This window comes from Hippocampus zosterae, chromosome 9 (assembly GCF_025434085.1).
Source record: "Hippocampus zosterae strain Florida chromosome 9, ASM2543408v3, whole genome shotgun sequence".
Classification (NCBI taxonomy): domain Eukaryota; kingdom Metazoa; phylum Chordata; class Actinopteri; order Syngnathiformes; family Syngnathidae; genus Hippocampus; species Hippocampus zosterae.
In genome coordinates, this window is record NC_067459.1 from 17,716,825 (window position 1) to 17,736,798 (window position 19,974).

The 19,974-nt window shown below is 44.1% G+C and overlaps 4 protein-coding genes across 5 annotated transcripts; 2 read left to right on the plus strand and 2 right to left on the minus strand.

Annotated features, from left to right (window-relative positions):
* Nucleotides 1–6: 6 nt before the first annotated feature.
* LOC127607917 (olfactory receptor class A-like protein 4) lies at nt 7–2,671 on the minus strand. Its single transcript, XM_052076685.1, has 2 exons — nt 2,585–2,671; nt 7–1,013 (listed from the first exon to the last, which is right to left on the minus strand). Exons 1-2 carry the CDS (start codon nt 2,669–2,671, stop codon nt 30–32), a joined length of 1,071 nt encoding a protein of 356 aa, XP_051932645.1. The 3' UTR covers nt 7–29.
* A 1,225-nt stretch (nt 2,672–3,896) lies between these two features.
* On the plus strand, nt 3,897–6,875 carry fndc10 (fibronectin type III domain containing 10). Of its 2 annotated transcripts, none has more exons than XM_052076697.1 (2): nt 3,897–4,147; nt 4,225–6,875. In XM_052076697.1, exon 2 carries the CDS (start codon nt 4,371–4,373, stop codon nt 5,277–5,279), a length of 909 nt encoding a protein of 302 aa, XP_051932657.1. In that variant the 5' UTR covers nt 3,897–4,147; nt 4,225–4,370; the 3' UTR covers nt 5,280–6,875. The 2 variants fall into 2 exon arrangements, with proteins under 2 accessions (XP_051932657.1, XP_051932656.1); XM_052076696.1 differs by having other exon boundaries at nt 3,899–4,147; nt 4,260–6,875.
* Nucleotides 6,876–8,007: 1,132 nt separating this feature from the next.
* Nucleotides 8,008–13,581, plus strand: ssu72 (SSU72 homolog, RNA polymerase II CTD phosphatase). The gene is made up of 5 exons (XM_052076711.1): nt 8,008–8,282; nt 9,277–9,420; nt 11,671–11,810; nt 11,907–12,025; nt 12,880–13,581. The coding sequence occupies exons 1-5, from the start codon at nt 8,203–8,205 to the stop codon at nt 12,979–12,981; spliced, it is 585 nt and encodes a 194-aa protein (XP_051932671.1). The 5' UTR covers nt 8,008–8,202; the 3' UTR covers nt 12,982–13,581.
* A 343-nt stretch (nt 13,582–13,924) lies between these two features.
* Nucleotides 13,925–19,538, minus strand: atad3 (ATPase family AAA domain containing 3). Its single transcript, XM_052076660.1, has 16 exons — nt 19,224–19,538; nt 18,650–18,726; nt 18,138–18,239; nt 18,001–18,060; nt 17,854–17,923; nt 17,609–17,774; nt 17,397–17,466; nt 17,102–17,257; nt 16,955–17,011; nt 16,754–16,879; nt 16,550–16,674; nt 16,399–16,450; nt 15,537–15,607; nt 15,274–15,441; nt 14,837–14,945; nt 13,925–14,740 (listed from the first exon to the last, which is right to left on the minus strand). Exons 1-16 carry the CDS (start codon nt 19,408–19,410, stop codon nt 14,321–14,323), a joined length of 2,016 nt encoding a protein of 671 aa, XP_051932620.1. The 5' UTR covers nt 19,411–19,538; the 3' UTR covers nt 13,925–14,320.
* Between the last annotated feature and the right edge of the window lie 436 nt (nt 19,539–19,974).

Below are 19,974 nucleotides of genomic sequence, written 5' to 3' on the forward strand. Positions count from 1 at the left end.
TTCAAATGGTAATTGTATTGCTTTAACTCTTACTTACACAATTGTTTTTCCTTTTGAACAACAAAAATGGTTTGTTTTGCCCTTTTTCCTTTAGCCTGGGGGGTTTGAACCCCAGCTGCGCTGTCCACACGGTGCCGTTTAAAAACTTTCCACCAGCCCAGTATCATGCCCACAATTCTTCTCCTCAACTTGCCATGCCCCAGCGCCACTACCATGGGACAGAAGCCCACAAAAAGTGAGGCCGAGAAATGGGCCACAGTCAGCAGGCCTTCGGCATGGTGGCCTCTATCGTGGTTGTAGTAGGTCACCGCGGCAACCTGCAGCACCCAGCACACCACAAAGAGTGACACCATCAGCATGATGACGTGGGCCGCCTTACGTTCGCCTGACACATGTTTGCCCAGCTCGCCCTGTTCTCCCCCCGCAGTCACAGCCCTGATGTGCTTGGCCAGAGAGTGCAGCGAGGCGAAGTTGGTGCACACCATCAGCACAAGTGGCAACACTTCATTTAAGGCCAACGAAGCAGAGGCAAATGCTGCCCCCTGTTGGCTGGAAGGGAACTCCCATATGCAGCCCAGCAGGGGCCTGGTGGTACAACTGATTACCATCAGCTCCACGGTGGCGTTGCCATGGACGTGAGTGCTGTAGACCAGCGCCGGGGTCGCGAAAGCTAGGTTGGCCCCCCACACCACGCCCAGTATGATCCAGATGCGTCGCCTCTCCTGTTGCAGGGCCATGGGTCCGAAGGTCACGCGCTGTCGCCTTAGGGTGGTGCAGTGGAAGATGCTGAGCGCCAAAGTCACCCAGCAGCCCACAGCCCGCCACCACACCCACAGCAGCATGAAGACCCGACACCAACCTGGAGAAAGAGTCACGTCCAAGCCCAAGTCTGATACAAAAATGGGCACCGTGCGAAAAAGTGAGGTGAGGAGGTTAGCCAGTGACAGATGCACCAATATAGTATCCGAGGGTGGTAGCCTCCGAGATGGACTCTCAGTAGCAGCCTGGACTACCTGCAAGGAAGACAAGAGGCGGTTTTACTAATGAGGTGGCAAAAGTGCTCACACTCTATGCTTAAGCAAAAATACAGATAAAAAGGCAAACTTTACTTAAAGTCATTGTGAAGTAAGAATAAGAAAACCTTTATTCATCTCAGAATGGAGAAATTCCCTTTTTACAGCAGCAAAGTTATGAAAGGAAGAAAATAGAAGAACAAAAAGTATAGGAGCTGCTGTAGAGTGAACTTTTAAATTTCACACAACACAGAGAGTAGTGTTCCTCATGCTCTCAAACATTTCAGGCGTGGTTATTGAGTACCTCAAACCACGACCCATTGAAAAATGCATGCTACATTGTCTAGCAAGTTTCTTATGCGTGTGCATCCGTATTTGCTGAAAAAAATAATCCTCTGGTGGCTGGTATATATCCCACCGAGTGCCTTTCCACATCATGACAGGAGGCGTTAGCCACCAGCTAGCTTGCAAGTTAACAGGTTTCCAGGGCTCGTGCCAGCCAGTGTGGTAGTCCGCTTCGTCGCCTCCTCACTTGGGAATTTAGATAACCACACTGAGCTTTTGTGTAAACTGGAACAGCCAGGGAAGACGAATTTAGAGAGTGGAAGCAAAGAAAAAATAAATAAATAAAAAAACAACCAGTCCACAGCTAGTTCAATTCAAGCTAGCTAACTTAAAGCATTGTGATAGAAAAGGTACAATAGTAAAAAGTTGTGGGTTTTTTTTTTAACCGTCAGCTACTATATACACAGAAGTGTACAATACATGATTTATTTACTTGGCAGACGACACCAAAAAAAAAAGAAAATCCCATATGTCTGCACACAAAATAGTTTATCTTATTTAATTGCAGGGCTCATCGTGACAATGAAAAAAAATCACTGAACACACCATCAAAACAAAGTTCCCACAGCTTCTGCAATGTTTTGAATTGACTATAATCCATCCATCCATCCATTTTCCAAACCGCTTGATCCTCACTAGGGTCGCGGGGGTGCTGGATCCTATCCCAGCTGTCTCCGGGCAGTAGGCGGGGGACACCCTGAATCGGTTGCCAGCCAATCACAGGGCACACAGAGACGAACAACCATCCACGCTCACACTCACATCTAGGGACAATTTAGAGTGTTCAATAGGCCTGCCATTCATGTTTTTGGAATGTGGGAGGAAACCGGAGCACCCGGAGAAAACCCACGCAGGCCCGGGGAGAACATGCAAACTCCACACAGGGAGGCCGGAGCTGGAATCGAACCCGGTACCTCTGCACTGTGAAGCCCACGTGCTAACCACTGGACTACCGGGCCGCGACTATAATCCAATCCATTCATTTTCTTCCACTTCTCCGGGGTCAGGGCGTGGCGGCAGTACCATTCCTCAAGACCAAAAAGTAATAAGCCGGTTTTTACAAACAAGTAGACAGCACAAAGATCTGTTTCCAAATGCAGGGAGTATAAAGGCAAAAATTTGTCATAAACATAAGTAGCCTACTCAAGTAACAGATACCTAAAAAATCGACTTAATTACTTCAACCATACAGCTCAACATAGCGGCACAAATTTTGGTTGTCTCACCACAAAGATGACCAAGAAGTTCCCCAGGATGCCGCAAATGACCAGCATCCCAAATAGAATAGCATCAACAGTGAGCACGGCCGACATGGCCTCACGTGCACCGTGACATTGTTTGAACACTGGAGCATCGAGGTTTCATATCATCCACGAAAGAAGCTGATACTCCTCTTTAACTTTTATATGCCTATGCAAAGCCTCAACCTTGCTGACTAGCCTCAAGGTTCGTTTAGCTTGATGTGCACGACATTTTCCATCACTTCACTTTCCATCTGCATCACCAAGCAGCCGCCTGAAGAAGCTTCAACTTGATCACCTCATATAGCTTTATGTTGTTTATATTAAACCCCTTCCTAGTAAATCATACCAATGATCATGTAGCAACATGTGACTGACTTCAGAGCCCTTTCGATTCTTTCTGTGACTCCTAATAATCTCCAATAATTATTTTATAATGATTCATATCGACCAGTCTATCTCAAACTAAAATCCCATGTGACAACTTGGAGTTAAGAGGCGCTGATCAGCATGTTCCTTTTATCAGTCAGCAGTTCATTATGATCCCTTGGGACTAATTTCTTTGCTGGTACACCTCTTCAGGGACAGAGTCAACTCACATAAGCATAACTTTTTTTTAAATGTGTACCATCACACTAGCATGTTATTTCTTTATTCCCTCTCTAAACACAAGAAATAGAATGAATGACTAGACCTAATTAATTCGTCAACTCGAGATTTTGTCCTGCTGTTTGAGGAGGCATCTCAAATATATCCAGAAACAATATTTCCTCCTTTAGTTCCTCAGGAAACTCACTTGCCTAAACATGTAAATGGTAAACCATGAGATTTTTCCAATGTAAAATATTGAATGTGCCTTGGGCTCTATAAGGGTTGAGGTAGAGGGCCAAAGAGCAAAAAAAAAAAAAATCAAAGATGGCGGCAAAGCACTACCTGAAACCATTCACCTCACTTCAACAGTGTTCCTTGGCACCAAGATGCCAACAAAGCAATACTTCTACAAAGATTTTGACCACAAAATTGCATTAAAACGGTGAAGAGGTAAACATGGGAGTGGCAAGCACACTATTAGAGCACTATTTTATTACAATTTTGTATTGGATCCCATCAAATTGTGTGAGTGTGGATGACAATCATTCTGAATTCCCTTTATATGCGAAATGACGCCGTTGCAAAAATAACATTCAATGAATGGTTTTTAATTGGTGTTTATTCGCGCATACGCTGCACTATCGAGCGTCGTGCGAGCGTCAGGGGCCATCTGGACTCGAGTTGCCCAACACTTTTCCTACGCCCGTGTGTGCTGTGGACTGGTTATTTCTTTTTTTCCCCTTCTTTCTTTTTTATTGCAGCACCTGCGTAGGCTCGTGACTCACACGCCGATTTGTTGATGGCCACTAGAATGGTTGCACACGCACCCGTGCAGTGTGCGGCGCGCGCCACTCGCAATCACACGCCCACAGCGGACGGACATCAGAGCTGCACACACAAGTCAAGAGTGACAAGGCGAAGACGGCCGACAGACCCACGGGCGCCGTAACCCAGAAAGTAAGTGAAGATCATCAATGGCGAGTCGATCGATGACGCAACTGATTTGAAGTATTTTTTTTTAAACTCGAATGAAGCTCCTTTCTCTCCGGTTGTGTGTTTTCTGTCGCAGATGCTTCAACCGAAGTGTCCTCGCCCGTGGACGTGCTTCCCTCCTCCACGCGGATGCTGAAGCAGGGCTGATCTGATTTATGGCCGCTAACAGCAAATCCGACTAGAGGAGATGAGCAGCCAGCGGCGGCCGTCGGTGCTCGCTTTAGCGACACTGCTGCTCTGCACAGCGCAGCACAGGACTCATAGCAGCGGCTCAGCATCATCATCTGCATCTGCATCCCCATCAGAAGTGACAGGCAGGGAAGATTCTGGGATGCAGCGCAGGTGGCTCAAACACCATGGCAACAGCAGTCAGGAAAGCAGGCCGTGGCAGAAAGCATCAAGCCTCAATGCTTCCGCTGTGACATCAGTCAAGAGGAGCCCGCTGAGCGGGGCGCCATCACCGTTATGTGCCTACCAAGTCACGGAGGGAGGCATCGGGGGACCGCTCTGCTTTCGACACATGTTGGCTGGGTACACTTGCCATGAGGGAGACTGCAGGCTGGCAGTTTCTTCAGGGAGCTTGGTTGCAAATATTCTCATCAATGGTAGCGTGCTACTACAGTGGAGCCAAGGGAGCGCGGTCTCGGGAATTCAGGGGTCAGACGATCAGACGAGAGCTCCTGGAGCAAAATCGTCGAGTATTGAAAGAACAAATAGTAGTTTTAGTGGCCGGCGCCACAGACATGGAGGTTACGAATTGAGCTGCTGGTGGAACGGCAGCTACACTCAGTTTGAGTGCACCGGGGTCCATCTCGGTTCGGGGTGCAGGGACTTTCTGTTGAGCGAACTGCACCAGAACATCCCCTACCGCATCTGCTTGCGCTCTCTGGCCCAGAGAGCGGACCACAAGGACTGTGTGGAGTTTATCCTGCCGCCGTCCGGGATGCAGGATATCGTGATCGCCATGACAACAGTCGGGGGCGCCATTTGCGTGATGTTGGTCATCATCTGCTTACTGGTGGCGTACATCACAGAAAACATCATGAGCCCCGCGACACAGCACACATACTCCTACCGCACTCACTCACGCCACTGAGGCTCACCTTGAACACTAACTGTCCACCATGACCTCGCCTGATGTGACCTCCACTTAATTGTTGTCCGTGTAGTAACATCAGTGTGTGTGTGTGTGTGTCTGTGAACTGAAGCACAATAGTGTATCTGAAGCAGATAAACCTATAAACCTGTGCAAATGAGAGCTAAACCAAATTTACCTGTATTGCACAGTGTAAACTCTGAGTCAAAAAAATACATACCGGATTAATTCTAATACGTCATAGTTTGGGAAATAAAAAAAAAAATAAGCGGTCAATTTCCCAACCTTTATTGATCATTCATCAGAAAGATTTCCTGACACAATACAAACCAAAAATGTCATAAAGAGTACATGTGCTAAAATAATGCTCTTGTCTCAATTTACTCACAAATTCACGTCATGTAAAATCTGGGCCTGTCTAAAGCCGAGATACTCACACAAAGCCGTGACTTGCTGGATTCTGTTATAAGAATGGCAAAATGTTTATTGTACCTTCTTCTGCCATCGAACAGAAAAGCATTAAATTGTTCTGTCTGTCAATATATATCTGTGGCATACATTGATGAACAAAGATATATTTGGAATTAATAATTTTGGTAGAAATTAAGTGAATTTTAAGACTTTCCAGCGGGACCCAATGATCTCTCACAATAGTGTGCCGTGGTACCCGGGTTAAGGAATTGCAGCTTTGGGTGACATTTCAGCATTGTCAGTAGTCATGCAAGTGTAAATGTAAGTTAACCAATAGCAATGGTAATCTCTTGAAACAATAATATACAGTATATAGTCACCTTACCCGTTTAATGCTACGTTGTCGGTTTTGTGTTGTTATTGTCGACTTGTTGAGTTTGTTGTGTTGTACTGAACAGCAAGGACAGAGAAGACAACGAATGACAAAATGCTCATTTACATAATACAAATTCTGAAGTACATCCCATTCATCTTTTAGAATTATTGTACTGAGCACCCACAACAGACAGATGAGACCATATTCCCGTGTTTCATATCCATTTCTTGTACTACTGTGTATGGTGGACATTATATTTCACCTCTTGTTGTCGTCACTGATACCCTTTGTTGTGACAAAAATGAATTTAAAAAAAAGAGCCAAAGAAACCACAAAGTATCCTTGAGGAATTCCTCCTGAAGTCTTGCGAATGAATTTTGAGTCATTTTGTTAATTTGAATTCCATATTGTACAACCTAAGGGCATTGGAGGTTTTCCTGCACTTTACAATGAGAACATGGTGATCCGCTCAATTGTGTTGCATTCATGAGTTTGTCAGTGATTAATTGTGAATCTGTTTATCGGCTGCAATATACAGCAATGTCATTCATGAAATGCATTTAATGTTCCCCGTTAGCTGACGTTTACTCAATGTACGCCACTCACAAGTGTGCCGATAACTTGTGACCTTGTTGGCACACAAAAGATACTGGAGTGAATTAAATGTGTCTGTTACACTTATCTTGTGACATACATATGTTTGTATATCATTTAGTAAAGGGCAATATAATCACTAAATACTGTACCAAACAACATCATCCATGATACCTTGGTGTCCTGCTGTCAGCCAATAAAGTATCTTAGATAATGTATTACTTTCCAGCTTTTTCTCTATTGACTTTGCATGAGAGAGTGCAGAGGTCGTGTGTTCGGCCTTCCTGTGTGAAGTTTTCTCCCCATGCCTGCGTGGGTTTTCTCCGGGTACTCCGGTTTCCTCCTGCATTCTAAAAACATGCATGGCAGGCTAATTGAACACTCTAAGTTGTCCCGAGGTGCGAGTGTGAGCGTGGATGGTTGTTCTCTCTCTGTGCCCTGCGATAGGCTCGAAGCAGGTTCAGGGTGTCCCCCGCCTACTTCCCGAAGACAGCTGGGATAGGATCCAGCCCCCCCCCCATTGTGAGAATACAATACAATACAATACAATACATGCTGATTTATATAGCGCTTTCACAACAGCGGCAGCTGTAACAAAGCGCTTTACAAAACAGTTAACATACAGTAAAATAATAAACACCACAAATAACATAAAACACGGACAGTCGTGCAGTCCTAACCACTTTCCCGTCACACGCTTTTTTATTTGAAGCAGTTTGAGATGAAAGAGGAGAGAATCAAAGTGTCCTTTAACCAGTGGATCAGAGACGTCATGCTCAAAATGTGCACACGTCGGCTACAAGCTAAGTTTCAAAGTCAACAAGAAGCTGTAGCATCCATTGACGAAAAAAGAGATTGGTTCACTTCTCCTGTCCCATGGAAATCCATTTCAATTCCAAGCGGCGACTCACGGTTTCAACTACGCATCGGCGCTCTGCGCCAGCGCTCCCCTCTCCTCACCCTCAACTTCAGCGGCCATCCATCCAGCCGCACCAACGCCAACTGTCCAACAGCGCTGACATAGCCACTGAACAAATCGGGGTTGTGAAAAATGCTGCCCATTACTGGCGCAAATAATATAAGCGGACGAGTAAATGGATGGACTGATACTGTCGTCGTTATTCATTTATTATTGTTTGTTGTTGTATGACATATTTTTGCTTCATGTACAGCACTTTGTATTAAACGGTGGTTGTTGTGATGAATACAGTTGATTTGAGTTCAGTTGAGTTGTTAAAAATGTGAACGAACTAAAGACTTCACGCGCCATCATACAACGACGTCACAGAAACGTCCACCCCCAATGGCCCCGCCTACTAGAGACGTCACCGAGACAAATAATTTTCCCAGCACGGGGTTTCCGCCATTTTAACTTCCTGCATTCAAAGGAGAGTAGTCTGTCGAACTGTACTCACGGCGCGTTACTATTCTTAATTTTTAAAAGGGGGTTATTTTGTTTTTCTTTCCTAAAAGAGGCACAAACAAACCACATCGAGTGGTTTCCGACCGTTTTCGTAGGTTAGTTTCAGCCGGGGAGTCGCAATGCCGAGCCATCCGCTGAGGGTAGCGGTTGTGTGCTCTAGCAACCAGAACCGCAGTATGGAAGCGCACAATATCCTCAGGTAAACATTGGCCACCCGGGGAAGAAGACGACGAGGCGACAACGACTTGAACGAAATGTGCCTTATCGCTGTGTGTTTTTGAGGCGGTTATCATCTGACACGACGCCAGATATGCCGGCCCTCCGCATTCCCAACAATGGACCCAGAGTGCAGAGTCACGCCGGATCTCGAGTTCTCTTTTCAAACATTTTCCCCTGGCTGAGTTTGAGATTTTCTTTAGTTAAATACCTACACAGCCTTAAATCCTAACTGGGTAAATTTTTGAATCTTCGGACGCTTCATTGGATTTTTATTTTTTTGTATCGATTCACGCTGACAGAGCGCCCCCTAGGTGGACGAATTCCGGAAGAAAGTAACTGCAGCTGCGCGGCAGCTGATGACGTAACTGCGCATAGCTGCCCCCTTTGGTCACTAGCGTTATTTTTTTGCAGTGGCTTTCGTCCATGTACGAAACTCTTTCGTCACTTGTAAGAAAATTCAGTGAACTTGTGGGCGAGTGAATATTTTGAGCCCCAGCTTTCTAATATATTGAATTATCATATCTGTGCGTTAGAAAATAGAATCTCAAATTTATGTCCATTTGATCCATCGTAAGGTCCATATACATGTACATTATTTGCCCAACTTTTGGCACCCTTTTTAAAAAAAAATGTTTGGGGAAATAAACCGCCTCCACCTTACTAACTAGTGTGTGGAATTGCCTAAAAAATGAGGACAAAGTGTGTATGAGTATATAGACCGTAAGATGAATATCAAATGTCCAAACGTTTTTTTATTCTGCAAATAACTATTTTTTGGGGGCTGAGAAATGTTTCTGTGGCATTACAGACAAAACGTTTTGTTTTCATAATGGGATGGTACATTTGTAATGTATTTGTTTAAAAAGGGGGTCGGAGGTCTGGTGCTGGTTGGCTTGTCTACTGATTTTGATTTGTGTCACTTGATTTACTTCCTCCCTCCCCCTTTTCTCCCTCTTTCTCTTTGTTCTCTGCAGTAAACGTGGATTTGAAGTGCGCTCATTCGGGACTGGTTCTCACGTGAAGCTGCCCGGTCCTGCCCCAGACAAGCCTAATGTGTATGACTTCAAGACAACATATGAACAGATGTACAACGACTTGGTCCGCAAGGACAAGGAACTGTATCCCCATCTCACCTCTACACATGCACACACGCACACACACAGTCTGACAAATCACGGGATAAGTATTTCATGTAACCCATTATGTTTTACGGACATCAGGAACGTGGACGCAGCTGCATCGATGGGTAAACGGCATGCCAGGAAACATGGTTTTAGCTCTGTAAAAATGCATTTAAAGATGTTGAAATATGCTAGTTGTCTTGAAGTAAACGGCAGTTTGGTTTAAAAAAAATAGATGGAGATTTTTTGGGGGAGTGAGCAAGGAGGTGGGTATCAAGTGCAAAAACCTTGAGCCTGTACTCTGTCGACTTGATACAGTTGCTGTTTTTAAACATCATCTTTGGGTGGTTGGTTGAGACCACAGGTGCATCTCAAATAAATTACGCTATGTTCTAATTTCGATAGTTGTATTAAAGACGGTAAAGTCATGTTGACCTGGAAAGCCAAAAGTTGCTATATCGTTAAAACATAATGTCACAATATGATTTAAAATAGAATTTCCAGGATTATCACTTACAGAATGAAACCATCTCGACGGACGGTAATCTAAATATAGAAATTAGACATTACATTGGCCTAAGGTCATGAATTAACGTTTCACTTTTTAAATTTATACGGTGGAATTCACTTTTTGTCAATATTACCAAAAAAGGTAGATTTAAACTGACAGGAAAAAATATTGTTTAACAATGGCAACCCTATCAAGTTGGAAAAAAATGACAGGCCTTTGGGTTTCCCTGTGTGTTCCAATTGAAGCTGCAGTGCAACTTTTTCAAAGGTCCAAAACGGGGTTCCCACACCGGTTTAATTAGCATATTGTACATGGACACTTACGTACTTATTTCCTTTTTAGGAAAACAAGCCCTTAGTGTGTGTGTGTGTTCTTAAGCAGCCTCTGCGCTGATGACAAAGCAGGACCTATTCAACTTCAGTGGCAAGTTTTGCTTAACCTTAAAGCAGCGTCTGTGTGACACATTAGTTTCACAGGAAATACGGACCCATATGGAGACGAGATCCTGTCGTTGCTCCAGCTTTAAAAGTTGATTCTACATTAAAGGAGGGTGTGATCACCCCAGGCCACACACAAACACCAATTGTATAATCTGTTGATTTCTGTCATGCTTCAAATGCAGACACACAGGACACAACTTCAGGGGCACCTGCACAAAAGAGATACGAGACTATTTGACTCTTCATTGGGTGTGGATGTCGGATTGTGTACCATATGAAGCATCTGGTTACTGTATAGTGTTCAACACGGCGCATTCAAGTGTACACGAATCACAAAACTATCGAGCTTTCGGGCAAAATTTTAAAATGAACATGGAAATGCACAGTCACATTTACAGCTGGACTTTGGCCATCTAGAAATTTTAGAATCCACAACTGTTTAATACTTATTTGCCTAATGTGCTGCTCAAGACAAAATCCCCTTTTTTTTTCTTTTTTCAAGGACGTCTGCTTTTATGACTTTCTGTGACTCTTCCAGTTTCCCTGTGTCTACTGGAACCTGCTGATGACAATTTTGCCTCAGTGGCCACTTGCAGGAATGTCCTGTTTGAAGCCCCGCAGTGGCGAGGTACTGTTCATCTATTGTGTAGCTGTTGCCTTGGGCTTGCAATGTCAAAATGTGAGCCGCACGACAAAATGGACCAATTCTAATTGAACCTGCAAAGTATTGATACGTTCATGGAATAAACACTTGTGGATTTTGTGCGTCAGCACCCTGTTAGAAAACAAGTTGTGCAAAAAGTACTAAAATATGAAGTTGGAAACTTGAAAATTTCAAGGTCATGTCCAGGTCAATGTAAATGTGAGCGCATTTTAGACTCGTACTTGAAATTTCACCCGAAAACAAAATGGCCCTTTTTTCCTTTTTATTACTGCGTTGTTAACTGCAGGATGGCTTGTTGATGCTTCTTGTACGAAAATCCATGGTTGGATATAATAGATGGGATTGCTTGGTTCACCTTAAACACAGAGTTGAGTCAACCAAAGTGTTCTACGATTTTTAAAGCGTTCTTCAAAGTAGATGACGTCACGTTGGCGGTTTGTCCCTTCACGAGGCCTGCGTTCTCCTCTTAGCTGCATGTGCTCACGTGTACCACTAGAGGGTACTGCCGCTCACTTCAAGCGGACTGTAAACACGTGTCGTTCACACCTGCTGTCAGGGCTGGGTTCAAGCATCAGATGCTGTGCACAGAGTCCATTGTAGGCTTGCTATTTCCCTTGACCCCCCTGCCTCAGATACACACAGAACGGAATCCTGCACATGCTGGACCGAAATAAGCGTATCAAATCCAAGCCAGAGCGCTTCCAGAGCTGCAAAGACAATTTTGACCTGGTCATCACCTGTGAGGAGCGCGTCTATGACCAAGTGCTGGAGGGTGAGCGAGACTTCCTGTTCGAACGCTTTATTTTTATTTTTTTTTTTGGGTGCATCTGTTTCGTGCCTCACTCAGGCTGTGTCATTCCTTTGCCAGATCTCAACTCGCGGGAGCAGGAGACCATGCAGCCCGTGCATGTCATCAATGTTGACATTCAGGACAACCATGAAGAAGCCACGCTGGGCGCCTTCCTCATCTGCGAGCTATGTCAATGTGTGAGTGTCTGCTAGGCAGAGGCGTCACTCTGAAGAACAGTTTGGTTTGGAATGACTTGTACTGACCAGTTCTGCACTGGAGCACTTTCTACTCTTTATACACTTGAAGATCATTATCGTGTCTTGCATCCTCCTTTTCAAAGCTGATAATGAATGCTCACTTTTGTTTAGAACCAGTCAATCCTGTTGATGTTGAGATTTTTCACGTCTGGCATTGGTTCGAACATAAAATGAGCATTAAAATCTGTGGATCTTTTAGACAAGCTTATGTAATAAACCCTTTGTCAATGTCAAGCACAACTGAGCAGAGTTTTTGATGCACAGCTTGTATTGGGTCTCATTGTACCCAATGAAGAGTCCAGCGAGTGTGGCAATTAGGACTCTCGAGTCCTTAAAAGTCAGTGTAGAACTTAAGCAAACTTTAAGGATGTCACCGAAGCAACAAGGTCCCACCACAGCATCGAATGGTAAATCGGCTTGTGCTTCCCTCTCTATTTTTTTAGGGGGGGGGATGAGGGGCTCAATTATCTACTTTAGAGTCGCAAAGAACAGATCAGTGATCCTCAACAACATGGTTGTTACATGTGTGATGTGTTACAAATGTGATTTTTATTTTTGATACATTCTAATTGAATCACTATTGGCATGCAGTTAGTACGTCACTGTATTTTGATGCCTATCGATATCATTATGATGGTACTTGGAGAGCTGCATGTCATTTAAGGGTGGTCGTGGTGTTAAAATTTGGACAACCTCCAACATATGCAATTATACTGCTTCCTCTATTTCGATCCATATTTGTTACCGCCGCTGCTGGCACATGATTTAGCCAAGTTTTTTCTTCTCTTGCACAGATTCAGCACACGGACGACATGGAGAATGAAATTGATGAACTCTTGCAAGAGTTTGAGGACAAGAGCAGCAGGGCTTTCCTTCACACCGTCTGCTTCTATTGACAGCTGCAATAAGCACACGAAGGACCCCCGCAAACCAACGGCAAATAACGTGACAATGATATGGCGTGTGCAGCGCCGAACGAAAGCAATTTCGCAATCACGTGGTCGCCCTCCGCGGGCCACGCCGACTCGCCGCTGCTCCCCTTGCCTTTTTATTCCTCCTGATCAAGGTCAGCCACGCCTCCTCAGGGAGTGCCATAACGCCCAGTCCCGCCGTTTTGTTAAATGCAGCCTCCTAAACATGATTCCGTTTTTTTCTTTCTCCCCTCCAGGTGATCTATTTTTCGGTTATTGTTTCAATTTCATGTCAACTTTTTATTTTGACATTTGGAACTCGAGATGTGTTTTATTAAGGCAGGAGGGGGGAAAATGAACTGAGAATGCTTTTGTTTTGTGTTTTAGTTTAAGTTAAAAGGACGAGCTAGTGAATAACCAAAGCTCGGCCTCTCTGAGGCAATGTGTGCTGTTGACTTGATACATAAACTTGGATATGATGTCGTTCAGGGCATACTTTATTTTGTATGTGTAAAAATGATGCATTGTCAGCTCAGAGTGCCTGATTTGTACATAGGAGTATACTAAAAGAATCTATAAGAACCATTTGTGGCTCATTATGTTCTTTTTTTTCACCCTTTCATTTAGCACCTGTAAATACTTAAGATTAATATGGAGTTTGCACTTTGCATGGAGGTCAGTTTTTGTGCTCATCTGAAACCTCTGTGCATGTGCTATTATTCACATCTTTCTGTATATGATATTTGTATATACCAATGTAAAATTTCTCATCTCTTAATTGAATCCAAGCATTAGTAATTATGTAACCTATTGAATAAAATATATTTTTAAATGTAATATACCGGTACATATATTTAGTCATTACATTTGCTTGTTTTTTTTTTTAATTCAGCAGACTGCTACTTCCAGTGAAATCACAAAGTGGCCATTTGGGTTTTCTCAACATTCTCTTTATTTCATCTCATCAACATGACTGAGGCGCATTTGTGTTTTTAAACTTGAAAGCGCTCTTAACTGTAGCACATAAAGTGCTGTGCATAATGTCATCACATTCTTGGAATTGCTGGTTGTGACTGTCTCAGCATTCATTTTGGGTGACAAAGAACCCGTATTATTCCCGTGATGACGATGTACACAAAATGCACAACAATTGTTGCTGGTTATAAAAACCCAAATTGGTTTAATCTGACTTGACTCCATTATGTTGTTACAGACAGACAAGTATTTATACGGTTAGTTTCCTTCCACAACACACAGCGAGGTCCAAGATAGTCCAACATGTGTGAAGACACAGAGACATGATTCGGAATTGAAACAATCTGACTCAAACTGGAGTTCCATCTTTTGGTGCAGAGTCAGTCTTCTTCACTTTCTTTTCAGCCCGGTGCTCTAAACTTGCTCTGTCGGCTTCTTCACAGTCCAGTCCGGCTGAGGGAGAACTTTGAAACTCTGCTGTCCTCTCTTGAGGTAGACTGTCGCCTTGTTGCTTCATCTTGTGGACCAAGAGTGAGGCGATCCCCTCTTGAGCCTGCGATGTCTCGCCAAGCGGCAGATTGAAGCCCAATTTGCCTGTGGCGCTACTAGCAGCGCCCCCTGCTGGTGGAGGTGTGAGTGTCTTCGTCTGAGCCTCTTCTTCCGTACGCAGCCAGTCCATCTTCTGCCGGTGCTGCTTGACGGCGTCATCCACGCGGGCGTCGATCATGGCCTCCGTAAGTACGCCATCCTCTGAGGAGTATGCTGCTGCCTGTGAAGACAGGTTGCTCGCGTTACAACTAAAAACACAATGAGGAAGATAACGGCAGATTTTGAAGGGACTAATTTGGAACTTTTGAGGACGTACCTGCCAGGCTACTCCCAACTTGGAGATCTCTCTACCGGACATGCCTTCTGCCCGTTTGGCTATTTCAGAGCATTTCTCACCATAATCAAACTGCGCCAACTTCATCCTCCTGCAGAAGACACGTTCACACAAACGACAACGGTAACTAGCTTGGATACGTTTTTTAAGCAGCTTCATTTTCGAAAGGAAACAAAGGCATGTGTGTGTTTGTGTGGATATGTTCCATGATGGGCCAGGTTCTGTAAAATGCATCGGCTATCGAGGCAAAAGGAAGGGAATAATTGAATAAATGACTTTTTTTTCACGGTCAAATAATTACTTTGTGAATCAAAATGGTGCGTTGTTCTGTTCACTATCTGATTTTTCACTGGTGTCCATGTATGATTTCCTGTTTGCTCAAGCAATCGCTGTTGTGCCAGATGATACTTTGTACTCACTGTCTCCCCCCCGTGGCGGGCTCCAGCACATATCTGTCAAAGTACAAGCGCACCAGCCTCTCTCTTTCCTCCAGCCCCGGCAGAGCAAAATTGACAATTTCATCTATCCGGTCGTTAATGGCCCAGTCAAATTGCTCTGGTTGGTTACTGGCCAACACCAACATGAATCTGGATGGGATATAAAACAAGAAAACAGCACAATTATTAGAAATGTGAGCAAGAGTTTCAAAGTTGAAACTTTGGAAATACTGAAAGGACTTTACCTGTTGCTCTGCTCTCCAGTGCGATACAAGAATGCGTTTAAAGTGGCTCGGAGATCTTCACTGATCTTCTCCTGAGAAAAAAAAACAATCAGGAGGAACCATTACAATTAGTTCACGGGACACATCTGGCCCGGCACCATTCTTTAATTTGGCCCACCTAGCATTTTGAGCTCTTTAGTGCCATTAAATGTGCTCATTATTATTATTATTATATTGTTCATGTTTCACATTCAATAGTTTGTCATCCGTTTTTCAACACATTTAATCAAATCACATCTAACCTCTTAATAGTCTTAAATAAATGGTTGACACTTTGTATTTACATTAGTCAAACATTTATTTTAAAATATTTGTAATTATTTTACTAATGTATACTTTGTTGCATTGTCTTTGTTTGTTTATTCTCAAAATCTGTTAATTAAAATATACTTATTTATGAGTTTTAACTCTCTTAAATGTGGTCATCACATATCCTTTTCATATTGATAAGCGACTCTGCACTGCAAACATCTTCAGTTGTGCTCTTTGCTAATGCTTTTAGACGTTGTGCGAAGCACATCGAGTTGTCCCTTGCCTACACATTTCATGTCTTAATTTTTTGGGGTAAAATGGTTCATGTTTATTTAAAATGATCGTGAATAACTGAATTTGATTAATTGTACAATTAAAACTTTTTTTTGTCAAAAAAATTGCATTTTGCACTTTTGTGCAAAAGTTTGCCCACATCTAAGTTAGCCAGTTTGGACGACATTTGTGGTATTAATAGTAAACAACTTGCTCAGGAGTGCAAAGGAGAAGTTCTCCTTATCTTGAGAAAGGAGAAACAGATTAAGTGACACAAATCGGAACAATCCAAACTTACAGTCGATCTCTTACGAAGGAATGCGTCGGCTTCATCAACAAACAACAGGAGGCTAAAAGAGAACAAACATGATATTATAAGAACGATTCAAATAAAGTAAAATGAACAGGTTTTATGTATTTTTTTCCCCCATGTGTGTCAGGTAGCTTACCCTCGCCTGCTCGTGTTGGCCCAGTCAAACACTTTATGCATGGCGGTCACCCCATCGCGGCCCATCGGTGCAACATCACCGCCGGTCATAATTGCGTAGTCCATCCCAGAATGCATTGCCAGCTTCTGCTCAAAACGGGAAGAATGATTCACAGCCGAAGCGCCTTTCCGTGTGATCCCCTTTGAAAAAGTGTCAGCATCCAACCTTAGCAAACAGCGTCTTGCCGGTGCCCGGGGGTCCGTACATCAGGATGTTCCTATAGAGGCCGTTGTTCTGCCTTGTGTTTCTTGTTGCTATGGCAACGTCACGCACGCGCTCTTCCAGCTTCGGCTAGAAGGTCAAACCAATTGTTACGACCATCTCCTTTACTTGGCGCTACTTTGGTGAGGCCGAATTGATTCTTACATTGAGCACAACTCCTTCCAGGGCATCCTGGGGTTTGCTCTTCAGCCTTTTGACCGTCTAAGAAACCGGCGGGAAAGATTGACAAGTGATGAAAATAGCGTGGAAATGAAATACCGGATTGGCGTTGAAACTTAAAAAAAGTCCAACCTTGATGGGATGCTTGATGGCCTCCCCCACGGTGAAGCGGGACGTCTCTCGCACCAGAGACGGCTTCCCCAGTCTCGCTTCGATGTAACGACCCGCCACTCCGGTGGCGTTGCGGGCAGAGTACACCCCCACAGCTAAAAGGGTCAGACCAGCCACCTGGTTGTTGCAACACAGAAAACGTTAGCCAACCAGTTTTTGTGTCACCTCGAGGGCATTTTTTTAACAGGTAATTTTGGTCAAATTGTCCAACCTCAGGGACCACTGGACATTGAAACTTCCAACGTTCAGGACTCACCGTGGCCGTGACTTTGTCCCAGTCTGACACAAAGGCTCTGAATCCTTCACCAAATACTGCCCCTGCTGTCCTAAAAATTACAATGTATGTTTGTAACATCAATGTAATGTGTGTCACATTGATACATTGATCAGAGTGCTTTAAAAAAAATTGGCGCACCTGCACAATTTAATCTGTTGTATTTTTGGGGTGGGGAAGTAAACGTATCTTACTTTATGGACTCCAGGACCGTCTGTCTGTGCTCGGCGGCCTTCAGGCGGATTTGTTCGCGTATGATGTCGGCGTTCTCTCGCTCCACACGCGCGCGCGCTTTGGACTCGGCCTCAATACGCAGCATCTCGTTCTTGTGCCTCAGCTCCATCTCGTGCTCGATGGTCGCTGTTGCAAAAGAAAAAAAAATCAAAACGCGTCAGCCTCCAGCTAATCGCCGGGTCTCGAGGTTAAAAGGCACACACACCTTTCCTCATGGCTTCCTGTTTCTGAACCGACTCTTCCTGCTTGCGAAGGTTGTCCTCATTCATCATTTGCTGAGTGGAACACAGACAAACTGTTCGCAATACTCTTTAAAGTAGAGGACTGTTAAAAGTAAATCAGGACAGCTCACCTGCTGTCTTAGCTGGTCCTCATAGCGCTGCCTGGCCAGCTTGTCCTGGTACTGCGCCCTCTGATGAAGACGGGAGGAATTACTTTCAGGGGAAAGGAGGAGAAAAAAATGCCGGATGAAAGTTGCACGAAACTCACTGCTTGATGCTGCTTGCTTTCCTCATTCAGAGTTTTCCTCCTCTCCTCACCCTGGATTTTTATCTGGTCACCCTTCAGCTGTTCCACAGCCGCTTCATACTCCTGTCATGGTGGAAAATAGATTAACATTCTGGTCTGCTCTGCTCAGAGGTGACAAAATACCTTCAGGGCAGCTTTAAAAAAGAAGGCAATCGACCTTGCCATTGGAGTAAGGCGATGTTGAAGAAATCGGACTATTGTGTTTTTTTTCTTTCAGATTTGGTTACGTCATGAGCAATATTTTTATTCCTTGATGCTGTTTCCACTTACTTCCGACAGTAAAGTTAGTTATGTTTTCACTAATATTTTTAAATATATAAAATATAAGCGTATTAGCCAGTGCAATTAATAGATGTAAATTTACAGTTCATTTCAGAACATTCAAACAGCAACTGTCCCCTCAACTACGTAAAAGACATGAAGTGGACCAAGAGTGAGGTCATGAACAGTGATTGTTTCTTTCATTTGCATACCTTAATTTTGCTCTGGTGCTCCATCTGGGTGCTCTGCTCCTGCATGCGAGCCAATTCCAGAGCTTCTTTAGCATGTCCTATATGGAAGTGAAAAAACAAAGGACAGGACAGGAAATCAGAATGGGAGTCTTTTTCCCCTTGAATGGAGCTTCTCTCAGTTTTTCCTTGTGGGAAATCTAGTCTGTGGAGCCCTTTGAGACTCTTGGCCATATACGTTTGACTTGACTCAAATATGGCTGTGCTTGCTTAGCAACATCATACAACTAAGAGACAATTAATGCTTCACCAGGAGCACATGTCGCCTTTTTTAAAGGTACACAGGCTGGTTTTAAGTTTAATTACGAGATGACCTTTGAACCATGCTGTGAGTTTGAATGGCGATGGGAGAGTACAGAGGGGAAATGCATCGTTTAGCTAAAATGGCGCATATTATTGCAGAATAAGTGAGAGATGTCACCGGGGTGCTGGGCCTCGATATCAAAGAGTCTAAATCAAAAGGAAACATGGATGTTATCATAATGGCGTTCAATAACTGTACACCTATGTAAAGACCCCCTCTTTTCTGAACACTTACGGGACTTGTCGAGATCCTTGGCCGCCTGTGCAGCCCGCTCCAGACCGGTGGGATCGAAGTTACTCCATTTGTCCTTGGGTTTATCTCCGCCGCCGTTGGAGCCACCGGCCGGAGGCGGAGGGGGCTGAACCGGCAGACCAGGGGGAGGCTCCGGTTGCCCTTTGTTCAAGCCGAACAACCACGACATCTTCGGGAGTATATAAGGTTAAATTCGGCCAGTTGTAAGAAGAAAGACTGGTGGAGACTTCCAAAGATCTGTCAATGGACCCGCTCCACGCGCGTGCCACTCACTGGAGTTCGGTTCATGCGCAGTTTAGTGGGGTTGTGTCGTTTAGTAAAAATGACCCCGATTGGCTAGCATTGAGTATCCTTTCTTTTCATTGGTGCTGTACCTGTTGAAGTCATACCAGTGGACCCCACCCAGAACAACATACGGAAGGCGGAATGGGACAACCTTGATGCTACTGTCATGTGGGTGTATTACATCAGGTCGGCTGCTCCAGAAAGTCAAACATTTGACTTTGCTGGATTGACTTGGTTCTGTAGTGCTTCGTAACTGCTTTTTACATACCCATTGAATGATTATACGTGTATATATCCTTCAAAAGGAGATAGGTATATCGGGCGTTTGAGAAATATCATTGTGAAAAATGCAGTATGACCTCAACAGGGGAATTTAAGCTAACCTTCTCGAAACTTTCATACTCATGTCCAGTTGTTAAATGTTTAAGTCCGTTTTGCACAACGTATC

What these genes read in the sequence shown, in the direction of transcription:
- atad3 (XM_052076660.1), bottom strand. Translation starts at nt 19,410, where the DNA reads ATGTCGTGGTTGTTCGGCTTGAACAAAGGGCAACCGGAGCCTCCCCCT. An exon ending in ACGGTCCTGGAGTCCATAAA is followed by an intron (nt 17,467 to 17,608) that starts GTAAGATACGTT and finishes TGTAATTTTTAG; the next exon opens with GACAGCAGGGGCAGTATTTG. An exon ending in TCCTTCGTAAGAGATCGACT is followed by an intron (nt 15,608 to 16,398) that starts GTAAGTTTGGAT and finishes TTTTTTTCTCAG; the next exon opens with GAGAAGATCAGTGAAGATCT.
- LOC127607917 (XM_052076685.1), bottom strand. Translation starts at nt 2,671, where the DNA reads ATGTCGGCCGTGCTCACTGTTGATGCTATTCTATTTGGGATGCTGGTC. An exon ending in ACTTCTTGGTCATCTTTGTG is followed by an intron (nt 1,014 to 2,584) that starts GTGAGACAACCA and finishes TCTTCCTTGCAG; the next exon opens with GTAGTCCAGGCTGCTACTGA.
- fndc10 (XM_052076697.1), top strand. Translation starts at nt 4,371, where the DNA reads ATGAGCAGCCAGCGGCGGCCGTCGGTGCTCGCTTTAGCGACACTGCTG.
- ssu72 (XM_052076711.1), top strand. Translation starts at nt 8,203, where the DNA reads ATGCCGAGCCATCCGCTGAGGGTAGCGGTTGTGTGCTCTAGCAACCAG. An exon ending in GTCCGCAAGGACAAGGAACT is followed by an intron (nt 9,421 to 11,670) that starts GTATCCCCATCT and finishes CCCCTGCCTCAG; the next exon opens with ATACACACAGAACGGAATCC. An exon ending in TCTGCGAGCTATGTCAATGT is followed by an intron (nt 12,026 to 12,879) that starts GTGAGTGTCTGC and finishes TCTCTTGCACAG; the next exon opens with ATTCAGCACACGGACGACAT.